Below are 24,720 nucleotides of genomic sequence, written 5' to 3' on the forward strand. Positions count from 1 at the left end.
ATAAAAAATAGAAGCCAGAAATGTCTAAAATACCAGTAAAACCATTAATTAAAGGCTATTGAAGCCTTTTTTTAACGAGTTTAAAAAATCTCAGCTGTGTCTGCCTCTCACCTGTCCACCCTCCAGCGTAGGAACTTCACCTCCTTGTCTGTTAGACCAATCCCTCCATTGGTGGCTTCCCAGCCCATCTCTACAGGGGTATCTGAGCTGCAGTTAGATGAGGCTGGGTCTCCATACTTCACCACCAGCCTGGCAGGACTGACCACCAGGCACTCAGCATCTGGAAGACCAAAGGTCAAGTTAAAACTTTAATGTTCTGTTATTGTTGATTTTATTGTTCAGACCAAACAGGACGATATTATTGTCTAATGTTTATCTAACTGTATGTTAATCAACTACATGTTACACTCCATAACCCAGAAGTTGCCACACACACACACACCATGCTACAGTACATCTCCCGTACTAGCAGACCCCATGCTTCAAATGACCTCTAGTTATCACTATGGCAACACAGACAACATCTGGACCCTCCTCTTCCTGCCATTGTGCTCTGTGATGCCAAACACACACACACACACACACACACACACACACACACACACACACACACACACACACACACACACACACACACACACACACACACACACACACACACACACACACACACACACACACACACACACTGGCCTATAGCCAGATCCACTCAGAATCTTTGGACTCCAAATACTATTTCACTCTGCCCTAATAAGTAACCCGAAACACACAGGCTTTCCAATTTATCAATTTCAAAATACTTCATATTAATTAAATACATAAAGTACTAAAATATAAAAACATAACGGAAAAACACCTAAGCTATTAGGAGTCGATTGCGTCAATCTGATTGATATAGTAATAAAATCCCCATCAAAATACATCTGTTGAAGCTTTATTTGTGTGGGCTGCGTCTCAATCTACTGCATCCGTTCTTTTGTCGTCATTCTGCATCTGCGGTGGAAAGTGGAAGAGCTACGGTGGAAAGATGAGACTCTCACGAATATGATAGTGTTCTCCGTTTTGCTCTACGACCCCCACAAGCCCCGCGGGACTCGTCTGAAGTCGGTACCGCCGACTTCTGTCTGTAGCGTCCGAACGTTTTGGTATACAAACTAATATGACACCACTATGGAAACGGGAAACTCTCAGGTAAAAATAAATACATGGCAGTAGTTTTGTGCCCCCCCCCTCAAAAAAGGGGTTAAATATGTGTCAAAAGCTAAATATATATATTTCCTTTTAAATATTTTTGGGGGGATACTTACAGAAATCCTAAAAATCAAATAGCTAAATGATCAATGGTATGACCATCTTAAAACAATTCCATATGTTATCTTAGTAGAATGTAATTTACCAAGCACCTGTATCACAACATTGTACTAGACCAGAAGTCTAATTTACCAAGCACCTGTATCACAACATTGTACTAGACCAGAAATCAAACTTACCGGTGAAGTCACAATACAGAGACAATAATGAAAGAAGTATTACAATCTCCATTCCCCGTAATAATCCCTGAGCGTCCCTCAGTGGAAGATACTGTATTCTGTTAGTCGAGCTGAATCATTTTTACTGGAATCTCCCTAACGATCCGCCCTCCTTCTCTCTCTCTCTCTCTCTCTCTCTCTCTCTCTCTCTCTCTCTCTCTCTCTCTCTCTCTCTCCTGCTTCTCTAAGGGCAGTGAGGGGGGAGAGGATGTAGTAGGTTCTCTCCTGCTTCTCTAAGGGCAGTGAGGGGGGAGAGGATGGGGGGGAAGTGTAGTAGGTTCCTGTCGGTGTCATTGGTCTGGGATTTCCCAAAAAGCCAGAGAAACACGTAGTTCTGTTACTCCCCGAGACCGGAAACATAGTAATAATTCTGTGTGACAGTACAGGCTAAAGAGAGGTGAGTGAAAGACAGAGAGAGAAAGGGAGAGGGAGATGGAGATGGGGGAGAGAGAGAGAGACCCAAATAAGGACAGTAGTGTATAATGGAGTGTTGAAAATAGAGAACTGTTTGATTTATTCTCTATATGCCACCAGGCGTCTCTCACTCTCACCACAAACACACACTGTCTCGTGTGGTGAGCCCATTCTATTGAAATCTAGCGGGCTACTTCCCAAATCACTTTAGTTTCTGTGGTTTTTTAACCATAATTCTACACCAAAACCAAGCATTTCCTCATCTTAAACGGCACTGTTAGGATGGTGGACCACTCTTGGTACACATGGGAAACTGTTGAGCTGGAAAAACCCAGCAACTTTGCAGTTCTTGACACAAACCGGTGCGTCTGGCTCCTACTACCATACCCTGTTCAAAAGCCACTTAAATATATTTGCCCCTTCACCATCTGAATGGCACACATACACAATCCATGTCTCTAATGTCTCAAGGCTTAAAAATCCTTCTTTAACCCGTCTCCTCCCCTTCATCTACACTGGTTGAAGTGGATTTAACAAGTGACATCAATAAGGGATCATAGATTTCACCTGGTCAGTCCAATGTCATGGAAAGAGCAGGTGTTCATAATGTTTTGTGCACTCAGTGTATGTGTAACAAAAGTATTGGGACAGTGACATAATGTCATGGAAAGAGCAGGTGTTCATAATGTTTTGTGCACTCAGTGTATGTGTAACAAAAGTATTGGGACAGTGACATATGTTTTATTCTTTTGGCTCTGTACTTCAGCCCTTTGGATTGGAAATGATACATTGACTACGAGTTTAAACTGCAAACTGTCAGCTTTAATTTGGTGAACCGTTTATAAATTACAGTACTTTCTGTACAAAGTCCCCCCATTTTATTGGACCAAAAGTATTGGGACAAATTCACTTCTATGTGTAAAAAAGTGAAGTATTTGGTCCCATATTCCTAGTCCCAAATGACCACATAAAGCTTATGACTCTACAATCTTGTTGGATACATTTGCTGTTTGTTTTGGTTGTGTTTCAGATAATGTTGTGCCCAATAGAAATCCGTGGTAAATAATGTATTGTGTCATTTTGGAAACTCTTTTATTGTAAATAAGAATAGAATATGTCTCTGAACACTTCTACATTCATATGGATGCTATCATGATTGTGGATTGTCCTGCATTTTGAATACTGATGAGTGAGAAAGTTACAGACCCACAAATAGCATACCCCCAAGACATGCTAACCTCTCACCATTACAATAACAGGGGAGGTTAGCATTATATATCGTACCCCTAAGACATGCTAACCTCTCACCATTACAATAACAGGGGAGGTTAGCATTTAATATCATACCCCCAAGACATAGTAACCTCTCACCATTACAATAACAGGGGAGGTTAGCATTATATATCATACCCCCAAGACATGCTAACCTCTCACCATTACAATAACAGGGGAGGTTAGCATATATCATACCCCCAAGACATGCTAACCTCTCACCATTACAATAACAGGGGAGGTTAGCATTATATATCATACCTCCAAGACATAGTAACCTCTCACCATTACAATAACAGGGGAGGTTAGCATTATATATCATACCCCCAAGACATGCTAACCTCTCACCATTACAATAACAGGGGAGGTTAGCATATATCATACCCCCAAGACATGCTAACCGCTCACCATTACAATAACAGGGGAGGTTAGCATTATATATCATACCCCCAAGACATGCTAACCTCTCACCATTACAATAACAGGGGAGGTTAGCATTATTTATCATACCCCCAAGACATGCTAACCTCTCACCATTACAATAACAAGGGAGGTTAGCATTATATATCATACCCCCAAGACATGCTAACCTCTCACCATTACAATAACAGGGGAGGTTAGCATTATATATCATACCTCCAAGACATAGTAACCTCTCACCATTACAATAACAGGGGAGGTTAGCATTTAATATCATACCCCCAAGACATGCTAATCTCTCACCATTACAATAACAGGGGAGGTTAGCATTTAATATCATACCCCCAAGACATGCTAACCTCTCACCATTACAATAACAGGGGAGGTTAGCATTATTGGGCGGTATGATATTTGTGTGCCAAGGGAGCTAAACAGAACTGAGGAAGTTGATTAGATCGGAACACATACAACATTGCTGAACTACCTTTCTGTAATGTCAGCCCTCCTCCTCCTCCTATACTTGTCCCAAATGGCACCCTATTCCCTATATAGTGCACTACGTTTGACCAGTGGCCTTGCACCACATAGGGAATAAGGTGCTGTTTGGGACTTATGTTCCAGGAGTTTATAATGTCTCTGTTAATGTTGCATTCAAGTAGTGTACTGAAGTTACAGGAGACTGTAACTAGGAGACTAAACACTACTTGAATGCAACATTAACAGAGACATGTGTGTTCAGATCTAATCAACTTCCTCAGTTCTGTTTAGCTCCCTTGGCACACAAATATCATACCGCCCAATAATGCTAACCTCCCCTGTTATTGTAATGGTGAGAGGTTAGCATGTCTTGGGGGTATGATATATAATGCTAACATCCCCTGTTATTGTAATGGTGAGAGGTTAGCATGTCTTGGGGGTATGATATTAAATGCTAACCTCCCCTGTTATTGTAATGGTGAGAGATTAGCATGTCTTGGGGGTATGATATTAAATGCTAACCTCCCCTGTTATTGTAATGGTGAGAGGTTACTATGTCTTGGAGGTATGATATATAATGCTAACATCCCCTGTTATTGTAATGGTGAGAGGTTAGCATGTCTTGGGGGTATGATATATAATGCTAACCTCCCCTGTTATTGTAATGGTGAGAGGTTAGCATGTCTTGGGGGTATGATATATAATGCTAACCTCCCCTGTTATTGTAATGGTGAGAGGTTAGCATGTCTTGGGGGTATGATATTAAATGCTAACCTCCCCTATTATTGTAATGGTGAGAGGTTAGCATGTCTTGGGGGTATGATATATAATGCTAACCTCCCCTGTTATTGTAATGGTGAGAGGTTAGCATGTCTTGGGGGTATGATATATAATGCTAACCTCCCTTGTTATTGTAATGGTGAGAGATTAGCATGTCTTGGGGGTATGATATATAATGCTAACCTCCCTTGTTATTGTAATGGTGAGAGGTTAGCATGTCTTGGGGGTATGATATATAATGCTAACCTCCCCTGTTATTGTAATGGTGAGAGGTTAGCATGTCTTGGGGGTATGATATATAATGCTAACCTCCCCTGTTATTGTAATGGTGAGAGGTTAGCATGTCTTGGGGGTATGATATATAATGCTAACCTCCCCTGTTATTGTAATGGTGAGAGGTTAGCAAGTCTTGGGGGTATGATATATAATGCTAAACTCCCCTGTTATTGTAATGAGGGGTGGTTAGCATGTCTTGGGGGTATGATATTAAATGCTAACCTCCCCTGTTATTGTAATGGTGAGAGGTTAGCATGTCTTGGGGGTATGATATATAATGCTAACCTCCCCTGTTATTGTAATGGTGAGAGGTTAGCATGTCTTGGGGATATGATATATAATGCTAACCTCCCCTGTTATTGTAAAATGCTCCCTCCCTTTGCTCTCTCTCCCTCCCTCCCTCCCTCCCTCTGCCCTCTCTCCTGTAACTTTTTCAAGCTCACTCTCTACCCCTTCCTTCTTTTTCACTCATCCAGCTTCCCCCTTCTCTGAGTGGTACGCGTTTACTCAGAGGAAGGGAGAGTTATTTTTATCAGAAGGGAAATACAAACACACACACAGAGTTTCTGACTACTCTTGGTACTGACTACCCTTGGCCTTTATCCTGACTACCCTTGGTACTGACTATCCTTGGTACTGACTACCCTTGGCCTTTTTACTGACTACCCTTGGTACTGACAACTCTTGGCCTTGGTACTGATAACTCTTGGCCTTGGTACTGATAACTCTTGGCCTTGGTACTGATAACTCTTGGCCTTGGTACTAACTACCCTTGGTACTGACCATCCTTGGCCTTGGTACTGACTACCCTTGGTACTGACTACCCTTGGTACTGACTACCCTTGGTACTGATTACCCTTGGTACTGACTACCCTTGGCCTTGGTACTGACTACCCTTGGCCTTGGTACTGACTACCCTTGGCCTTGGTACTGACTACCCTTGGTACTGACTACCCTTGACCTTGGTACTGACTACCCTTGGCACTGACTACCCTTGGCCTTGGTACTGACTACCCTTGGTACTGACCATCCTTGGCCTTGGTACTGACTACCCATGGTACTGACTACCCTTGGCATTGGTACTGACTACCCTTGGTACTGACCATCCTTGGCCTTGGTACTGACTACCCTTGGTACTGACCATCCTTGGCCTTGGTACTGACTACCCTTGGTACTGACTACCCTTGGCCTTGGTACTGACTACCCTTGGCCTTGGTACTGACTACCCATGGTACTGCCTACCCTTGACCTTGGTACTGACTACCCTTGGTACTGACTACCCTTGGCCTTGGCACTGACTACCCTTGGCCTTGGTACTGACTACCCTTGGTACTGACCATCCTTGGCCTTGGTACTGACTACCCTTGGTACTGACTACCCTTGGCATTGGTACTGACTACCCTTGGTACTGACCATCCTTGGCCTTGGTACTGACTACCCTTGGTACTGACTACCCTTGGCCTTGGTACAGAGCACACATATGGGAGCTGGATGGGTGACATATTTTAAAATATATTATAATGTATTTAAAAACCCATATATAAACGTGGCATATACTTTAAAATATATTATAATATATTTAAAACCCATATATAAATGTGACATACATTTTAGAACACATGATCATATATTTTAATAACATATATCAATCACCTCTCATACAAAACATTATCAAATGGATATGTATTGGCATCATGCTAAATGTACTCAGATAAAAAATATATATTTGCCATTTATTGCTCTGAAAAGTATTCAAGAAAATATGTTTTGTTGCATGGAATATATACAGTACTAGTCCAAAGTTTGGACACGCCTACTCATTCAAGGGTTTTTCTTTATTTAGAAAATAATCATAATTCTACATTGTAGAATAATAGGGAAGACATCAAAACCACACTTAACCAATAAAACGAAAAAGCGTTAAACAAATCAAAATATATTCTAGATTCTTCAAAGTAGACACCCTTTGCCTTGATGACAGCATGTGTGTGTATATGTGTGTGTATATATACAGTTGAAGTCGGAAGTTTACATACACCTTAGCCAAATACATTTGAACTCCGTTTTTCACAATTCCTGATATTTAATCCTAGTAAACATTCCCTGTCTTAGGTCAGTTAGGATCACCACTTTATTTTATTAAGAATGTGAAATGTCAGAATAATAGTTGAGAGAATGATTTATTTCAGCTTTTATTTCTTTCATCACATTCCCAGTGGGTCAGAAGTTTACATACACTCAATTAGTATTTGGTAGCATTGCCTTTAAATTGTTTAACTTGGGTCAAACATTTTGGGTAGCCTTCCATGATCTTCCCACAATAAGTTGGGTGAATTTTGGCCCATTCCTCCTGACAGAGCTGGTGTAACTGAATCAGGTTTGTAGGCCTCCTTGCTCGCACACACTTTTTCAGTTCTACCCTCACATTTTCTATAGGATTGAGGTCAGGGCTTTGTGATGGCCGCTCCAATACCTTGACTTTGTTGTCGTTAAGCCATTTTGCCACATCTTTGGAAGTATGCTTGGGGTCATTGTTCATTTGGTAGACCCATTTGCGACCAAGCTTTAACTTCCTGACTGATGTCTTGAGATGTTGCTTCAATATATCTACATAGTTTTCCTACCTCATGATGCCATCTATTTTGTGAAGTGCACCAGTCCCTTCTGCAGCAAAACACCCCCACCACATGGTGCTGCCACCGCCGTGCTTCACGGTTGGGATAGTGTTCTTCGGCTTGCAAGCTTCCCCCTTTTTCCTTCAAACATAACGATGGTCATTATGGCCCAAAAAAATTGTTTCATCAGACCAGAGGACATTTCTCCAAAAATGACGATCTTTGTCCCGATGTGCTGTTGCAAACCATAGTCTGGCTTTTTTTATGGCGGTTTTGGAGCAGTGGCTTCTTCCTTGCTGAGCGGCCTTTCAAGTTATGTCGATATAGGACTCGTTTTACTGTGGATATAGACACTTTTATACCTGTTTTCTCCAGCATCTTCACATGGTCCTTTGCTGTTGTTCTGGGATTGATTTGCACTTTTCGCACCAAAGTACGTTCATCTCTAGGACTTCAACTGTATATACGCTATATACGCTATAATTTATGTTTTTTGTATGCTATTTTAATATATGAGAATTAACCAATGATATCAGGCCACACCCGGCCATGATTACAGCACCTGTGTGTGTGTCTTTTGACGCTATATAAACGAGTCTCCCCGCAGTGGTTGTCATTATACCCTGATGAAGACAGCTTGTCTGTCGAAACGTTGGACAAAAACATTTTTGCATCTGAGCTCCTAGAGTGTGCGGCTTTCCTTTATTTTTTTTAGGTGTTCCACTCCGCTAGCCAGCACCTCACCTAAACAGGTGTTCTACTCTGCGAGTCAGCACCTCTCCTAAATAGGTGTTCTACTCTGCTAGCCAGCTCCTCGCCTAAATAGGTGTTCCACTCTGCTAGCCAGCACCTCACCTAAACAGGTGTTCTACTCTGCTAGCCAGCACCTCACCTAAATAGGTGTTCTACTCTGCTAGCCAGCACCTCACCTAAATAGGTGTTCTACTCCGCTAGCCAGCACCTCGCCTAAATAGGTGTTCTACTCCACTAGCCAGCACCTCACCTAAATAGGTGTTCCACTCCGCTAGCCAGCACCTCTCCTAAATAGGTGTTCCACTCCGCTAGCCAGCACCTCGCCTAAATAGGTGTTCTACTCCGCTAGCCAGCACCTCTCCTAAATAGGTGTTCCACTCCGCTAGCCAGCACCTCACCTAAATAGGTGTTCCACTCCGCTAGCCAGCACCTCGCCTAAATAGGTGTTCCACTCCGCTAGGCAGCACCTCACCTAAATAGGTGTTCTACTCTGCTAGCCAGCACCTCTCCTAAACAGGTGTTCCACTCCGCTAGCCAGCACCTCACCTAAATAGGTGTTCCACTCCGCTAGCCAGCACCTCTCCTAAACAGGTGTTCCACTCCGCTAGGCAGCACCTCTCCTAAACAGGTGTTCCACTCCGCTAGGCAGCACCTCACCTAAACAGGTGTTCCACTCCGCTAGCCAGCACCTCGCCTAAATAGGTGTTCCACTCCGCTAGCCAGCACCTCTCCTAAACAGGTGTTCCACTCCGCTAGGCAGCACCTCACCTAAACAGGTGTTCCACTCCGCTAGCCAGCACCTCTCCTAAACAGGTGTTCCACTCCGCTAGGCAGCACCTCGCCTAAATAGGTGTTCTACTCTGCTAGCCAGCACCTCTCCTAAATAGGTGTTCTACTCCGCTAGCCAGCACCTCTCCTAAACAGGTGTTCCACTCCGCTAGCCAGCACCTCTCCTAAACAGGTGTTCCACTCCGCTAGGCAGCACCTCTCCTAAACAGGTGTTCCACTCCGCTAGGCAGCACCTCACCTAAACAGGTGTTCCACTCCGCTAGCCAGCACCTCGCCTAAATAGGTGTTCCACTCCGCTAGCCAGCACCTCTCCTAAACAGGTGTTCCACTCCGCTAGGCAGCACCTCACCTAAACAGGTGTTCCACTCCGCTAGCCAGCACCTCTCCTAAACAGGTGTTCCACTCCGCTAGGCAGCACCTCGCCTAAATAGGTGTTCTACTCTGCTAGCCAGCACCTCTCCTAAATAGGTGTTCTACTCCGCTAGCCAGCACCTCTCCTAAACAGGTGTTCCACTCCGCTAGCCAGCACCTCTCCTAAACAGGTGTTCCACTCCGCTAGGCAGCACCTCTCCTAAACAGGTGTTCCACTCCGCTAGGCAGCACCTCACCTAAACAGGTGTTCCACTCCGCTAGCCAGCACCTCGCCTAAATAGGTGTTCCACTCCGCTAGCCAGCACCTCTCCTAAACAGGTGTTCCACTCCGCTAGGCAGCACCTCACCTAAACAGGTGTTCCACTCCGCTAGCCAGCACCTCTCCTAAACAGGTGTTCCACTCCGCTAGGCAGCACCTCGCCTAAATAGGTGTTCTACTCTGCTAGCCAGCACCTCTCCTAAATAGGTGTTCTACTCCGCTAGCCAGCACCTCTCCTAAACAGGTGTTCCACTCCGCTAGCCAGCACCTCGCCTAAATAGGTGTGCGTTTATTTCGCCTCTAGATTGTTTTCTTGTTTACGTCTGTCTTCTACCCTGTTCCCTTTACTCTGCTCCTGTTCTCCAGGATCTAGGGCTTCTGCCTGACACCCAGACATGGATCCACCTGATGTCCTCCTTTACCAACCACCCCTTCAACTTTTCATTACATCAGCTACTGTTATTTAATGTTCATGTTGTCATTATCTGCTAAGAAAGAGCAAGACAACTATCATACTGGGCACATCATGTGAGCTGCACAGATTAGCTGTGAAAACACGAGCACTGCAAACACTCAGAACGAAGAGGGCAGCAGCGCCTGGACTTTCCCTCTTCGAGTCCACTACCTGCTGGAAAAACAAGTGACAGGCAGAACCTCCCATCCACACAATACCCACCTCCTCTCTATTCCACACACCAGAATTCTGTATTTCACTCTGATTGCCATGTGAGTGTACAAAAAAAAATCTGAATGTAAATTGACACACATGTACCAAATAAATATCAATGGTTATGTATTTAAGTATAAAATAGTGTTAGATTGGTTTTCACAGCTGTTTCATACGGTGTTCGTTATTGTAAATTGTGACGTATCCCTTGGTGGAATTTGTTAGTTCAACATGATTCATTGAATCATAAGACATGCAATATATATATTCAACCTCAAGGGTGTACTAATCAGCTATGAGTTTTTTTTAAATCATAATTGAGGACATAAATTCTTTCAGTGTAGATAAGAGAATGCCTGTTTAAAATTAAACCATGCCAGCCAGACAAGCCAGTGTATGAATCAAATGTATTTGCATATGAATGGAGTGGAAATGAGCTCACTTTGTGAGTGCATACGTGCCTAAGCCTAAACTGTAGAATTTAACTGCACGCGCGCCAAGTAGCCTACACTGACAATCGACAAATAATGCTTTTGGCAGCAAATGTTAACGTCAATCCATGGAGGCAAAAAGGACATTGTCGAAGTTTAATTCAATAAGACAAAAGCTGAGAATGTCAAGTTGAAAATAAAGAGAAAGGAGGGCCAGAAAAGTAATGTCTGAAAAATAAGTGGTAAAAGAGTGTGATGATTGGGAGGCGCTATATAAATTCGACAGTCACAATACGGGACTTAAAATAGGGCTATGGCACGTCAAGGGAACTGTAGCCTTCTGTTCAGATGTATTCAGTGGAAACGGAAATCTGTTGGTAGGTCTATAACTTCTCACACAGCCTTAATATTAACTATTGCGGAACTAAGCATTCCTTGCAGTAAAATGATACACCAAATGTAGACAAAATGTTGACTTGGGAACAGGAGTGGAGAAATCTGATTTAGTTCTGCATCTTGAGAGAATACAATGCTCAGTTATATACCAGCAGTAGAGGTGCTATCTTCATCATAAAACCTGATAGTATTTCAACCACATAAAATATGCATCGAAGCCGAACTGCAATCTTATTAGAAACACATTGGGTCATTTTCACAGCTTTCTTTCTCCTTACAACCGGTCAAATTGATGTCATTTGGTCATTTTGCACAGAAAATCTTTCCCGTTTCTTTGCGTTATTGTATTTTCTCCCCGGTCCCTGAACGTCTTTGCGTTATTGTATTTTCTCCCCGGTCCCTGAACGTCTTTGCGTTATTGTATTTTCTCCCCGGTCCCTGAACGTCTTTGCGTCATTGTATTTTCTCCCCGGTCCCTGAACGTCTTTGCGTTATTGTATTTTCTCCCCGGTCCCTGAACGTCTTTGCGTCATTGTATTTTCTCCCCGGTCCCTGAACGTCTTTGCGTTATTGTATTTTCTCCCCGGTCCCTGAACGTCGTCATTGTATTTTCTCCCCGGTCCCTAAACGTCTTCGCTCTGCAAAAGATGACAGAGAAAACTTTGAAGACGTCAACTAGATTGAAGCGTTCATTCTATCGATCTATTACATTATTCTGTTGATCAAGGGTTAATTTAGTATTCTAGGTCAACATATAATGACAAAAGAGAAGCTACATGCATCTAATTATAGAATAATCGACTAACAAATAGCCTACCAAAATGTAGGAAATTATCATTATCTAAATCAGGTTAAAGAAAATCCTACTCCCCCTGTCAAAAAAATCGTTCCGCGGTCTTTGACTGGAGTCTATAGCGTATTTTCTATATTTGCGGGTTGGGTGCGGCCCTCAGACTTTCACTTTATCACATCTAGTCGGGTTGTTGTGGACGGGTTATTAGCAATTCCGAGCGGGTGAACAAACAGCTGACCTGCGCACCACTAACACCTACACACACATGGAATTTAGTACGTCATTGAGCAATGGAGGGAGGGAGGATATATTCCTCAAGAATTCAACCATTCACTGTCAGTCATTAGTTATCTAAAATACTTGAAATCAAATGGACGGTAGTAACATTTATTTAAGGTAACAAACTTACCGGTGAAGTCACAATACAGAGACAATGAAGAAAGAAGTAGACCAATTACAATCTCCAAATATATTTGAGGTAACAAAACTACCTAAACTATAAAAATACCTAAACTATTAAACTCAACTTAATTCCGCACTTGTCACAGAGTTGTGGAATTAGACAGAAGTCTAACTTACCGGTGAAGTCCAAATACAGAGACAATGAAGAAAGAAGTAGACCAATTACAATCTCCATTTTCCATCTAACTATCAACGAACGTCTCTCGGTGAAGTATTCCGCTATTCTGTTCGACGAGTTGAAGATGAAATGTGCTCGCACTTTTCCTTTCAGAAGACCGTTGAAAGTGAAAGTATTCTTTACTGGAAAACACCCCACCGACCCCTCCTCTGTCTCCCCTCTCTCTCTCTCTGAGTCTTCTTATATCTACAGCAGTGGTAGTCATAGTCGGGGTCACGAACTCGAGGGCGAACTGCAGTGCACGCGCCCAAAAAATAAATAAGAGTATAGATTATTGTATGGGACAATAGGAGAGGATAGAGGGCAGGGGTGGAGAGTAAGAGGGTATAGGCAGGAGGGCAGATATATCAACCAGTCAACCAACATCTGCATTGTCACATACATAATTCTATCATTGACACTGGTGCCCAATCTATCTGAGAGATAGATAACAGAGAGAGAGAGAGATCAGGACAGTAGTCTATAATCAATTGTTGTTAAGGTTAGAGGTGTCTTTTATCAAACAGGAACAGTGACCCAGATCAGGACAGTAGTCTATAATCAAGTGTAGTTTAGGTTAGAGGTGTCACTTTAATCAAACAGAACCAGAATGAAAGAATCATTGGTGCTTCTCACTCTGACACCCCGGAAAAGCACAGGCTATTGATAGATTCTCACCAATACCACAGTGTCTCCATGGTAACGGCATGTTTGCCCAGTTTCCGGTGAGCTAAACAGAGGAAGTGAATCTGCAGGGCAGGAAGTTGATTAGATCTGACAGAGAGAGAAAAAGATACAGAGTCTTTCAAACAGACTTACAAAGAGGATAAATGTCACAGCCACAAGAAATTGACAGTCAGGAGTTAAATGGACGTGACATGTGGAAAGTCATTGTGGGAGGTTCTGAAAACTAAGAAAGGAAATTGTTGTGTACTGTGAAGTTAAGGTGAATGTGCTTCATATTATAACATATGGAGGCCTATATATCCTCATACGTCTGTTCTGCTGGAGCCTACATTGATTTATTTTATTTGAAGTTATATTGTGATATTTGTTCTACTGTTACATTTATGTCTTGTAAGGCCCACAGCAGAATATGTGTTCATATGCATATGGCCTGTGTTCTGCAATTACATCTAAAAATGTTTCTGTACATTGATGTCTCGAAAATTAGGCTATAAGAAATTCTGACTTATTTAAGCCCCACAGCTATACTCGAGTAGGTTGGCATACTATAGGCCCCTCAAACTCAACTCTGGATCTCGAAGCCAGTTCCACTGCTTTTTTCCCCATTGTTCCCCTCTAATCAGGGACTGCTTTACACCTGGGACACCTGGTGTGTGCAATCAACTATGAGGTAGAACAGAAAACCAGCAGGCTCCGGACCGCGCAGGGTCAGAGTTGAGTACCCCTGGTATAGGCTATGCGTATGATGGCTGTTTAGCAGTGACGTTTAAAATGGTTTGGAGGAATCAGCACCTTGGAGAGCGCTGTCCGTTTCACCACCATATATAGTAGACTACTTGGAGAGAGCTGTCCGTTTCACCACCATATATAGTAGACTACTTGGAGAGAGCTGTCCGTTTCACCACCATATATAGTAGACTACTTGGAGAGCCCTGTCCGTTTCACCACCAGAGACAGTAGACTACTTGGAGAGCGCTGTCCGTTTCACCACCATACAGTGGGGAGAACAAGTATTTGATACACTGCCGATTTTGCAGGTTTTCCTACTTACAAAGCATGTAGAGGTCTGTCATTTTTATCATAGGTACACTTCAACTGTGAGAGACGGAATCTAAAACAAAAATCCAGAAAATCACATTGTATGATTTTTAAATAATTAATTTGCATTTTATTGCATGACATAAGTATTTGATCACCTACCAACCAGTAAGAATTCCGGCTCTCACAGACCTGTTAGTTTTTCTTTAAGAAGCCCTCCTGTTCTCCACTCATTACCTGTATTAACTGCACCTGTTTGAACTCGTTACCTGTATAAAAGACACCTGTCCACACACTCAATCAAACAGATTCCAACCTCTCCACAATGGCCAAGACCAGAGAGCTGTGTAAGGACATCAGGGATAAAATTGTAGACCTGCACAAGGCTGGGATGGGCTACAGGACAATAGGCAAGCAGCTTGGTGAGAAGGAAACAACTGTTGGCGCAATTATTAGAAAATGGAAGAAGTTCAAGATGACGGTCAATCACCCTCGGTCTGGGGCTCCATGCAAGATTTCACCTCGTGGGGCATCAATGATCATGAGGAAGGTGAGGGATCAGCCCAGAACTACACGGCAGGACCTGGTCAATGACCTGAAGAGAGCTGGGACCACAGTCTCAAAGAAAACCATTAGTAACACACTACGCCGTCATGGATTAAAATCCTGCAGCGCACGCAAGGTCCCCCTGCTTAAGCCAGTGCATGTCCAGGCCCGTCTGAAGTTTGCCAATGACCATCTGGATGATCCAGAGGAGGAATGGGAGAAGGTCATGTGGTCTGATGAGACAAAAATAGAGCTTTTTGGTCTAACTCCACTCGCCGTGTTTGGAGGAAGAAGAAGTATGAGTACAACCCCAAGAACACCATCCCAACCGTGAAGCATGGAGGTGGAAACATCATTCTTTGGGGATGCTTTTCTGCAAAGGGGACAGGACGACTGCACCGTATTGAGGGGAGGATGGATGGGGCCATGTATCGCGAGATCTTGGCCAACAACCTCCTTCCCTCAGTAAGAGCATTGAAGATGGGTCGTGGCTGGGTCTTCCAGCATGACAACGACACGAAGCACACAGCCATGGCAACTAAGGAGTGGCTCCGTAAGAAGCATCTCAAGGTCCTGGAGTGGCCTAGCCAGTCTCCAGACCTGAACCCAATAGAAAATCTTTGGAGGGAGCTGAAAGTCCGTATTGCCCAGCGACAGCCCCGAAACCTGAAGGATCTGGAGAAGATCTGTAGGGAGGAGTGGGCCAAAATCCCTGCTGCAGTGTGTGCAAACCTAGTCAAGAACTACAGGAAACGTATGATCTCTGTAATTGCAAACAAAGGTTTCTGTACCAAATATTAAGTTCTGCTTTTCTGATGTATCAAATACTTATGTCATGCAATAAAATGCAAATTAATTACTTAAAAATCATACAATGTGATTTTCTGGATTTTTGTTTTAGATTCCGTCTCTCATAGTTGAAGTGTACCTATGATAAAAATTACAGACCTCTACATGCTTTGTAAGTAGGAAAACCTGCAAAATCGGCAGTGTATCAAATACTTGTTCTCCCCACTGTATATAGTAGACTACTTGGAGAGAGCTGTCCGTTTCACCACCATATATAGTAGACTACTTGGAGAGCGCTGTCCGTTTCACCACCATATATAGTAGACTACTTGGAGAGCGCTGTCCGTTTCACCACCATATATAGTAGACTACTTGGAGAGAGCTGTCCGTTTCACCACCATATATAGTAGACTACTTGGAGAGCCCTGTCCGTTTCACCACCATATATAGTAGACTACTTGGAGAGAGCTGTCCGTTTCACCACCATATATAGTAGACTACTTGGAGAGCGCTGTCCGTTTCACCACCAGAGACAGTAGGCTACTTGGAGAGCCCTGTCCGTTTCACCACCATATATAGTAGACTACTAGGAGAGAGCTGTCCGTTTCACCACCATATATAGTAGACTACTTGGAGAGAGCTGTCCGTTTCACCACCATATATAGTAGACTACTAGGAGAGAGCTGTCCGTTTCACCACCATATATAGTAGACTACTTGGAGAGAGCTGTCCGTTTCACCACCAGAGACAGTAGGCTACTTGGAGAGCGCTGTCCGTTTCACCACCATATATAGTAGACTACTTGGAGAGAGCTGTCCGTTTCACCACCATATATAGTAGACTACTTGGAGAGAGCTGTCCGTTTCACCACCAGAGACACTAGACTACTTGGAGAGAGCTGTCCGTTTCACCACCAGAGACACTAGACTACTTGGAGAGAGCTGTCCGTTTCACCACCATATATAGTAGACTATTTGGAGAGAGCTGTCCGTTTCACCACCATATATAGTAGACTACTTGGAGAGAGCTGTCCGTTTCACCACCATATATAGTAGACTACTTGGAGAGAGCTGTCCGTTTCACCACCAGAGACAGTAGACTACTTGGAGAGAGCTGTCCGTTTCACCACCAGAGACAGTAGACTACTTGGAGAGAGCTGTCCGTTTCACCACCATATATAGTAGACTACTTGGAGAGAGCTGTCCGTTTCACCACCATATATAGTAGACTACTTGGAGAGAGCTGTCCGTTTTACCACCATATATAGTAGACTACTTGGAGAGAGCTGTCCGTTTCACCACCAGAGACAGTAGACTACTTGGAGAGAGCTGTCCGTTTCACCACCATATATAGTAGACTACTTGGAGAGCGCTGTCCGTTTCACCACCATATATAGTAGACTACTTGGAGAGCGCTGTCCGTTTCACCACCATATATAGTAGACTACTTGGAGAGAGCTGTCCGTTTCACCACCATATATAGTAGACTACTAGGAGAGAGCTGTCCGTTTCACCACCATATATAGTAGACTACTTGGAGAGAGCTGTCCGTTTCACCACCATATATAGTAGACTACTAGGAGAGAGCTGTCCGTTTCACCACCATATATAGTAGACTACTTGGAGAGAGCTGTCCGTTTCACCACCAGAGACAGTAGACTACTTGTCTGTTTACTCTGCTGCGCTGCTACTTTGTGATTGACACTTTTTTTCTCATGTGTTCCGGCACCTCAAGCCCCCCGGATATCCCCCATATAAGCTATTGTAAGAGAGATCAAAAGTAAGAGAGATAAAGGATGGAGAGTAAGAGAGATACAGGATAGAGAGTAAGAGAGATACAGGATAGAGAGTAAGAGAGATAAAGGATGGAGAGTAAGAGAGATACAGGATAGAGAGTAAGAGAGATACAGGATAGAGAGTAAGAGAGATACAGGATAGAGAGTAAGAGAGATACAGGATAGAGAGTAAAAGAGATACAGGATAGAGAGTAAGAGAGATACAGGATAGAGAGTAAGAGAGAGAAAGAGTAAGTACATCTAATTCTGACATTCATTCATGTCACAATATCATGATAAAATGCTCACTGTCTTGAAAATAGAACCCTAACAATCTCTTTGGTATGACATGATTTTTTTGTCAGTCTCACTAAGACTATAGAACTGGCAACGTACAAGTTTAATCTTTATTGTCAACATACCAGACAATTTGGCATGACACTTCCTCCCACTGGTGTCCACACAGAGCGATTTTAAGGCCACGCCTCCAACAAGTCACACCTCCAAACATGATATCATATCAGTTCGCAAACAAAAACAGGCAACTTCCGCGCCCTTGGGTGTTGCCATAGTTACATTGGCAGTGCCCGTCCAATAAGGCTCGAGGTCATCAGTCACTGATACATCGACGTATTTTCTCCGGTGTGTTCACTGATGTGTTCATTTCATTTCATTGTTTTCATTGTTTACCACGTCTTCTAGCTAGCGAGCTGAAAAGTTACCATGTCGACTATATCTAACCAGAGCGGTTTTGTTGCTTTGTACCAATACTCTAACAATGTAGAAGTATTGTAGACCCATGCTGGATTTGATTTAGGGAAGTAGCCTATAAGCTGATCATAAACAAATATTATCTTTGAGGGGTCAGAAACCAAACAGTGTAATGTTTGAGTGTGAAGTGGTTTCAATGCATAATAACTTTTTTTTGATTGAGGTTGAACACCAAAACACCAAAACACCAGAACTCCAGAACACCAGAACTGGGCCTCATCATCAGCACTACTAAGGAAGAAGTCCTCCAGAAACAGCTGCCATCACTATAAACTGTCATGTCCAGCTGTTTCTGACACTGGCCTCCCTCTGTGAAGCACGAAGCTTTGACATTCCAGCCAGTCACAATCAAATCATCACCTAGACTAGGGAACAAGTCCTCAGAAAAAGCTGTCACCCCCATCCCCCTAAATTAAATGGCTGTTATGTGTATAGTTGTCTGTTCAACACTCTTGGAGCCTGTAGAAGGTCACTGTGAGGCTGTCAATGGGAGCAGTACAATGGTCACCACACTGTAGCTGGTCCTGATCCCTCTCAACCATTAGACCAGAGGGTGGAGGCTGCAGCCAATAGCTGATGGACACACAGTAGCTGGTCCTGATCCCCCTCAACCATTAGACCAGAGGGTGGAGGCTGCAGCCAATAGCTGATGGACACACAGTAGCTGGTCCTGATCCCTCTCAACCATTAGACCAGAGGGTGGAGGCTGCAGCCAATAGCTGATGGACACACAGTAGCTGGTCCTGATCCCCCTCAACCATTAGACCAGAGGGTGGAGGCTGCAGCCAATTGCTGATGGACACACTGTCTGGAAGCTCTGTGGAGGAATGGAAAGACACACACACACAGTGATTAAACAGTGCAGAGCCATACTGCAGTATACATTCAGCAACACCAGTGAAGGGGCCTCCCGAGTGGCGCAGTGGTCTAAGGCATTGCAGTGCAGTGCTAGCTGTGCCACTAAAGATTCTAGGTTCGAGTCCAGGCTCTGTCGCAGCCGGCCGCGACCGGGAGACCCATGGCGCGGCGCACAATTGGCTCAGCGTTGTCCAGGTTAGGGGAGGGTTTGGCCGGCAGGGATGTTCTTGTCCCATCACGCACTAGCGACTCCTGTGGCGGGCCGGGAGCAGTGTACGCTAACACAGTCGCCAGGTGTACGGTGTTTCCTCCGACACATTGGTGCGGCTGGCTTCCAGGTTAAGTGGGCAGTGCGGCTTGGTTGGGTCGTGTTTCAGAGGACGCATGGCTCTTGACCTTCGCCTCTCCCGAGTCAGTACGGGAGTTACAGCAATTTAAAGCTGGTCTGAGCAGCATAGTCTAACTGGTTAGGCTAGCTGGACAAGCTGGTGATGCTGGTGACCAAGCTGGTCTAGTTGGCAAAACCACACTCATCATTATCATATTTCCCAGCATGCTCTATTTCAGTTAGAAACAAAAACATTCTAAAAATCTATGTGTTTTTACATGTGCAATGATTGATACAATTAATCTCATGCTACACACAGATAAATAACATACATTTTCCTAAACTAATAATCTGTTAGTTGGATTTATTGCACCCGTTACTGAAATGGTTGTTTGTGTAGTTAGAGTTAGATGGTTAAGGGAGTCAAATTCATTAATCTTTTGAACCCTGTCAGTCATTATGAATGCAGATTGTGGGTGAATAAATGCTCCAATTGTTGGATATCCTCACTCTGGCTGGATTCCAATAGGAATTAAATCTCCACTCTGGCTGGATTCCAGTAGGAATTAAATCTCCACTCTGGCTGGATTCCAATAGGAATTAAATCCCCACTCTGGCTGGATTCCAATAGGAGGTAAATCTCCACTCTGGCTGGATTCCAATAGGTGGTAAATCCCCACTCTGGCTGGATTCCAATGGGAATTAAATCCCCACTCTGGCTGGATTCCAATAGGAGGTAAATCCCCACTCTGGCTGGATTCCAATGGGAATTAAATCCCCACTCTGGCTGGATTCCAATAGGAGGTAAATCCCCACTCTGGCTGGATTCCAATAGGAGGTAAATCTCCACCCTGGCTGGATTCCAATAGGTGGTAAATCCCCACCCTGGCTGGATTCCAATAGGTGGTAAATCCCCACTCTGGCTGGATTCCAATAGGTGGTAAATCCCCACTCTGGCTGGATTCCAATAGGTGGTAAATCCCCACTCTGGCTTGATTCCAATATGTGGTAAATCCCCACTCTGGCTGGATTCCAATAGGAATTAAATCCCCACTCTGGCTTGATTCCAATAGGTGGTAAATCCCCACTCTGGCTGGATTGCCAATAGGAATTAAATCCCCACTCTGGCTGGATTTCCAATAGGAATTAAATCCCCACTCTGGCTGGATTTCCAATAGGAATTAAATCCCCACTAGCTGGATTTCCAATAGGAATTAAATCCCCACTCTGGCTGGATTTCCAATAGGAGTTAAATCCCCACTAGCTGGATTTCCAATAGGAATTAAATCCACACTCTGGCTGGATTCCAATAGGAATGAAACTTCTTAGATCTGAAGTTCCCTGCTTAGAGAACATGCGAGGTTCTGGTACTGGTTCCGGCCGACATTTCCGCTTATACATCGATGTGTGGACACCGTATATTGAAATGACTTGCATTTGTATTTTATTTCACCTTTATTTAACCAGGAAGGCTAGTTGAGAACAAGTTCTCATTTGCAACTGCGACCTGGCCAAGATAAAGCAAAGCAATTCGACACATACAACAACACAGAGTTACACATGGAATAAACAAAACATACAGTCAATAATACAGTAGAAAAAATAAAACAAAAAGTCTATATACAGTGAGTGCAAATGAGGTAAGATAAGGGAGTTAAGGCAATAAATAGGCCATGGTGGCGAAGTAATTACAATATAGCAATTAAACACTGGAATGGTAGATTTGCAGAAGATGAATGTGCAAGTAGAGATACTGGGGTGCAAAGGAGCAAGATAAATAAATAAGTACAGTATGGGGATGAGGTAGATAGATGGGCTGTTTACAGATGGGCTATGTACAGGTGCAGTGATCTGTGAGCTGCTCTGACAGCTGGTGCTTAAAGCTAGTAAGGGAGATATGAGTCTCCAGCAATTTTTGCAGTTCGTTCCAGTCATTGGCAGCAGAGTACTGGATGGAAAGGCGACCAAAGGAGGAGTTGGCTTTGGGGGTGACCAGTGAGATATACCTGCTGGAGCGCGTGCTACGAGTGGGTGCTGCTATGGTGACCAGTCAGCTGAGATAAGGTGGGGCTTTACCTAGCAGAAACTTGTAGATAACCTGTAGCCAGTGGGTTTGGTGACGAGTATGAAGCGAGGGCCAACCAACGAGAGTACAGGTCGCAGTGGTGGGTAGTGTATGGGGCTTTGGTGACAAAACGGATGGCACTGTGATAGACTGCATCCAATTTGTTGGGTAGTGTTGGAGGCTATTTTATAGATGACATCGCCGAAGTCGAGGATCGGTAGGATGGTCAGTTTTATGAGGGTGTTTGGCAGCATGAGTGAAGGATGCTTTGATGCGATATAGGAAGCCGATTCTAGATTTAATTTTGGATTGGAGATGCTTAATGTGAGTCTGGAAGGAGAGTTTACAGACTAACCAGACACCTAGGTATTTGTAGTTGTCCACGTATTCTAAGTCAGAGCCGTCCAGAGTAGTGATGCTGGACGGGCGGGCAGGTGCGGGCAGTGGTCGATTGAATAGCATGCATTTAGTTTAAATTGCATTTAAGAGCAGTTGGAGGCCACGGAAGGAGAGTTGTATGGCATTGAAGCTCGTCTGGAGGTTAGTTAACACAGTGTCCAAAGAAGGGCCAGAAGTATACAGAATGGTGTCGTCTGCGTAGAGGTGGATTAGAGAATCACCAACAGCAAGAGCGACATCATTGATGTATACAGAGAAGAGAGTCGGCCCGAGAATTGAACCCTGTGGCACCCCCATACAGACTGCCAGAGGTCCGGACAACAGGTCCTCCGATTTGACACACTGAACTCTATCAGAGAAGTAGTTGGTGAACCAGGCGAGGCAATCATTTGAGAAACCAAGGTTGTCGAGTCTGCCAATAAGAATGTGATGATTGACAGAGTCGAAAGCCTTGGCCAGGTCGATGAATACGGCTGCACAGTAATGTCTCTTATCGATGGCGGTTATGATATCGTTTAGGACCTTGAGCATGGCTGAGGTGCACCCATGACCAGCTCTGAAACCAGATTGCATAGCGGAGAAGGTACGGTGGGATTCGAAATGGTCGGTAATCTGTTAACTTGGCTTTCGAAGACTTTACAAAGACAGGGTAGGATAGATAAAGGTCTGTAGCAATTTGGGTCTAGAGTGTGTCCCCCTTTGAAGAGGGGGATGACCGCAGCAGCTTTCCAATCTTTGGGAATCTCAGACGATACGAAAGAGAGGTTGAACAGGCTAGTAAGAGGTTGCAACAATTTCGGCAGATCATTTTAGAAAGAGAGGGTCCAGATTGTCTAGCCTGGCTGATTTGTAGGGGTCCAGATTTTGCAGCTCTTTCAGAACATCAGCTATCTGGATTTGGGTGAAGGAGAAATGGTGGGGGCTTGGGCGGGTTGCTGTGGAGGGTGCCGGGCAGTTGCAGCCAGGCGGAAAGCATGGCCAGCCGTAGAGAAATGCTTATTGAAATTCTCAAATATAGTGGATTTATCGGTGTTAACAGTGTTTCCTAGCCTCAGAGCAGTGGGCAGCTGGGAGGAGGTGCTCTTATTCTCCATGGGCTTGAGCAATAGCCCTGCTTCTCACAGACACAGTAGTGTATTCTGAGTGTGTGTGACGTAGGATGAGAAATCTGACACCACTTTTAAACTGTTAACGCCCAGAAATAGACACACACACATTCCACACCCGCCGCCGCCTCTCTTCTCAAACTTTTCCAATCTCACTTGCCACTCCTTCCCCAACAATATCTGCACACTCTCTCTCTCTCTCTCTCTCTCTGCCTTCCATGCCGCTCTCCCACCCCTCTCATTTTAACCCTTCCACCTCTACCTCCCTGAGTAAGTAAGCAGCCATGCACAAGTCTTGGGTTGTGTGAACTGGAACAGCTCATAGAGTAGGAGCCTGTCTCCTGTTTCTGTAGTGAGGCAGCTTGATGTACCAGTACACCTCCTGGTCAGGACACTAGTCTATATCCTGTTCCTGTAGTGAAGCAGCTTGATGTACAGTACACCCCCTGGACAGGACACTATCACAAGGCCTCAACCCCAATCTATCTCCTTATATTGCTGTGTGCAGCATTTCCCAGAGGGTGATCATTTTGTAACGTTCCCCAGCAAGAAAACCCAAATAATATCGCTCAAACAGAAGGGGAACAAACAGAGTCACTGACAACAACCAAAACGAAACAGGAGGGGTTCTGAAAGACACTCATGGGGGTGTCCACTGAAAGTTGACTAGCAACAACAACCAAAACGAAACAGGGGGAGGGGTTCTGAAAGAGACTCATGGGGGTGTCCACTGAAAGTTGACTAGCAACAACAACCAAAACGAAACAGGAGGAGGGGTTCTGAAAGAGACTCATGGGGGTGTCCACTGAAAGTTGACTAGCAACAACAACCAAAACGAAACAGGAGGAGGGGTTCTGAAAGAGACTCATGGGGGTGTCCACTGAAAGTTGACTAGCAACAACAACCAAAACGAAACAGGAGGAGGGGTTCTGAAAGAGACTCATGGGGGTGTCCACTGAAAGTTGACTAGCAACAACAACCAAAACGAAACAGGAGGAGGGGTTCTGAAAGAGACTCATGGGGGTGTCCACTGAAAGTTGACTAGCAACAACAACCAAAACGAAACAGGAGGAGGGGTTCTGAAAGAGACTCATGGGGGTGTCCACTGAAAGTTGACTAGCAACAACAACCAAAACGAAACAGGAGGAGGGGTTCTGAAAGAGACTCATGGGGGTGTCCACTGAAAGTTGACTAGCAACAACAACCAAAACGAAACAGGAGGAGGGGTTCTGAAAGAGACTCATGGGGGTGTCCACTGAAAGTTGACTAGCAACAACAACCAAAACGAAACAGGAGGAGGGGTTCTGAAAGAGACTCATGGGGGTGTCCACTGAAAGTTGACTAGCAACAACAACTGGAACGTAAAAGACACCCACAAGATTTTCCCAAGAGGCAAACAAAATGAAAACCCAAACTGAAAGACAGGAAGCAAAACAAAAACTTTGAAGATCAGACAAAGGAATGTTTATCTAGAAATCAATGCGGGAGCGCAAACTA

The 24,720-nt window shown here is 44.2% G+C and overlaps 1 protein-coding gene across 5 annotated transcripts in view; it reads right to left on the reverse strand.

The window, feature by feature from the left end:
* LOC139546301 (intercellular adhesion molecule 3-like) overlaps positions 1–13,036 on the reverse strand; it is a 70,105-nt gene extending 57,069 nt beyond the window's left edge. The window contains exons 1-2 of one of the 5 annotated variants that reach the window (XM_071354583.1): positions 12,823–13,030; positions 112–280 (exon numbers count right to left, since the gene is read on the reverse strand). In XM_071354583.1, coding sequence (XP_071210684.1) covers positions 112–280; positions 12,823–12,880 — 227 coding nt within the window. In that variant the 5' untranslated portion in view covers positions 12,881–13,030. Of the gene's footprint in view, positions 1–111; positions 281–1,490; positions 1,648–12,822 lie in introns of those variants that run through there. The other 4 variants (XM_071354555.1, XM_071354572.1, XM_071354534.1 and 1 more) reach the window with 4 other exon arrangements.
* Positions 13,037–24,720: the final 11,684 nt, after the last annotated feature.

Source organism: Salvelinus alpinus, chromosome 2, assembly GCF_045679555.1.
Source record: "Salvelinus alpinus chromosome 2, SLU_Salpinus.1, whole genome shotgun sequence".
NCBI lineage: Eukaryota > Metazoa > Chordata > Actinopteri > Salmoniformes > Salmonidae > Salvelinus > Salvelinus alpinus.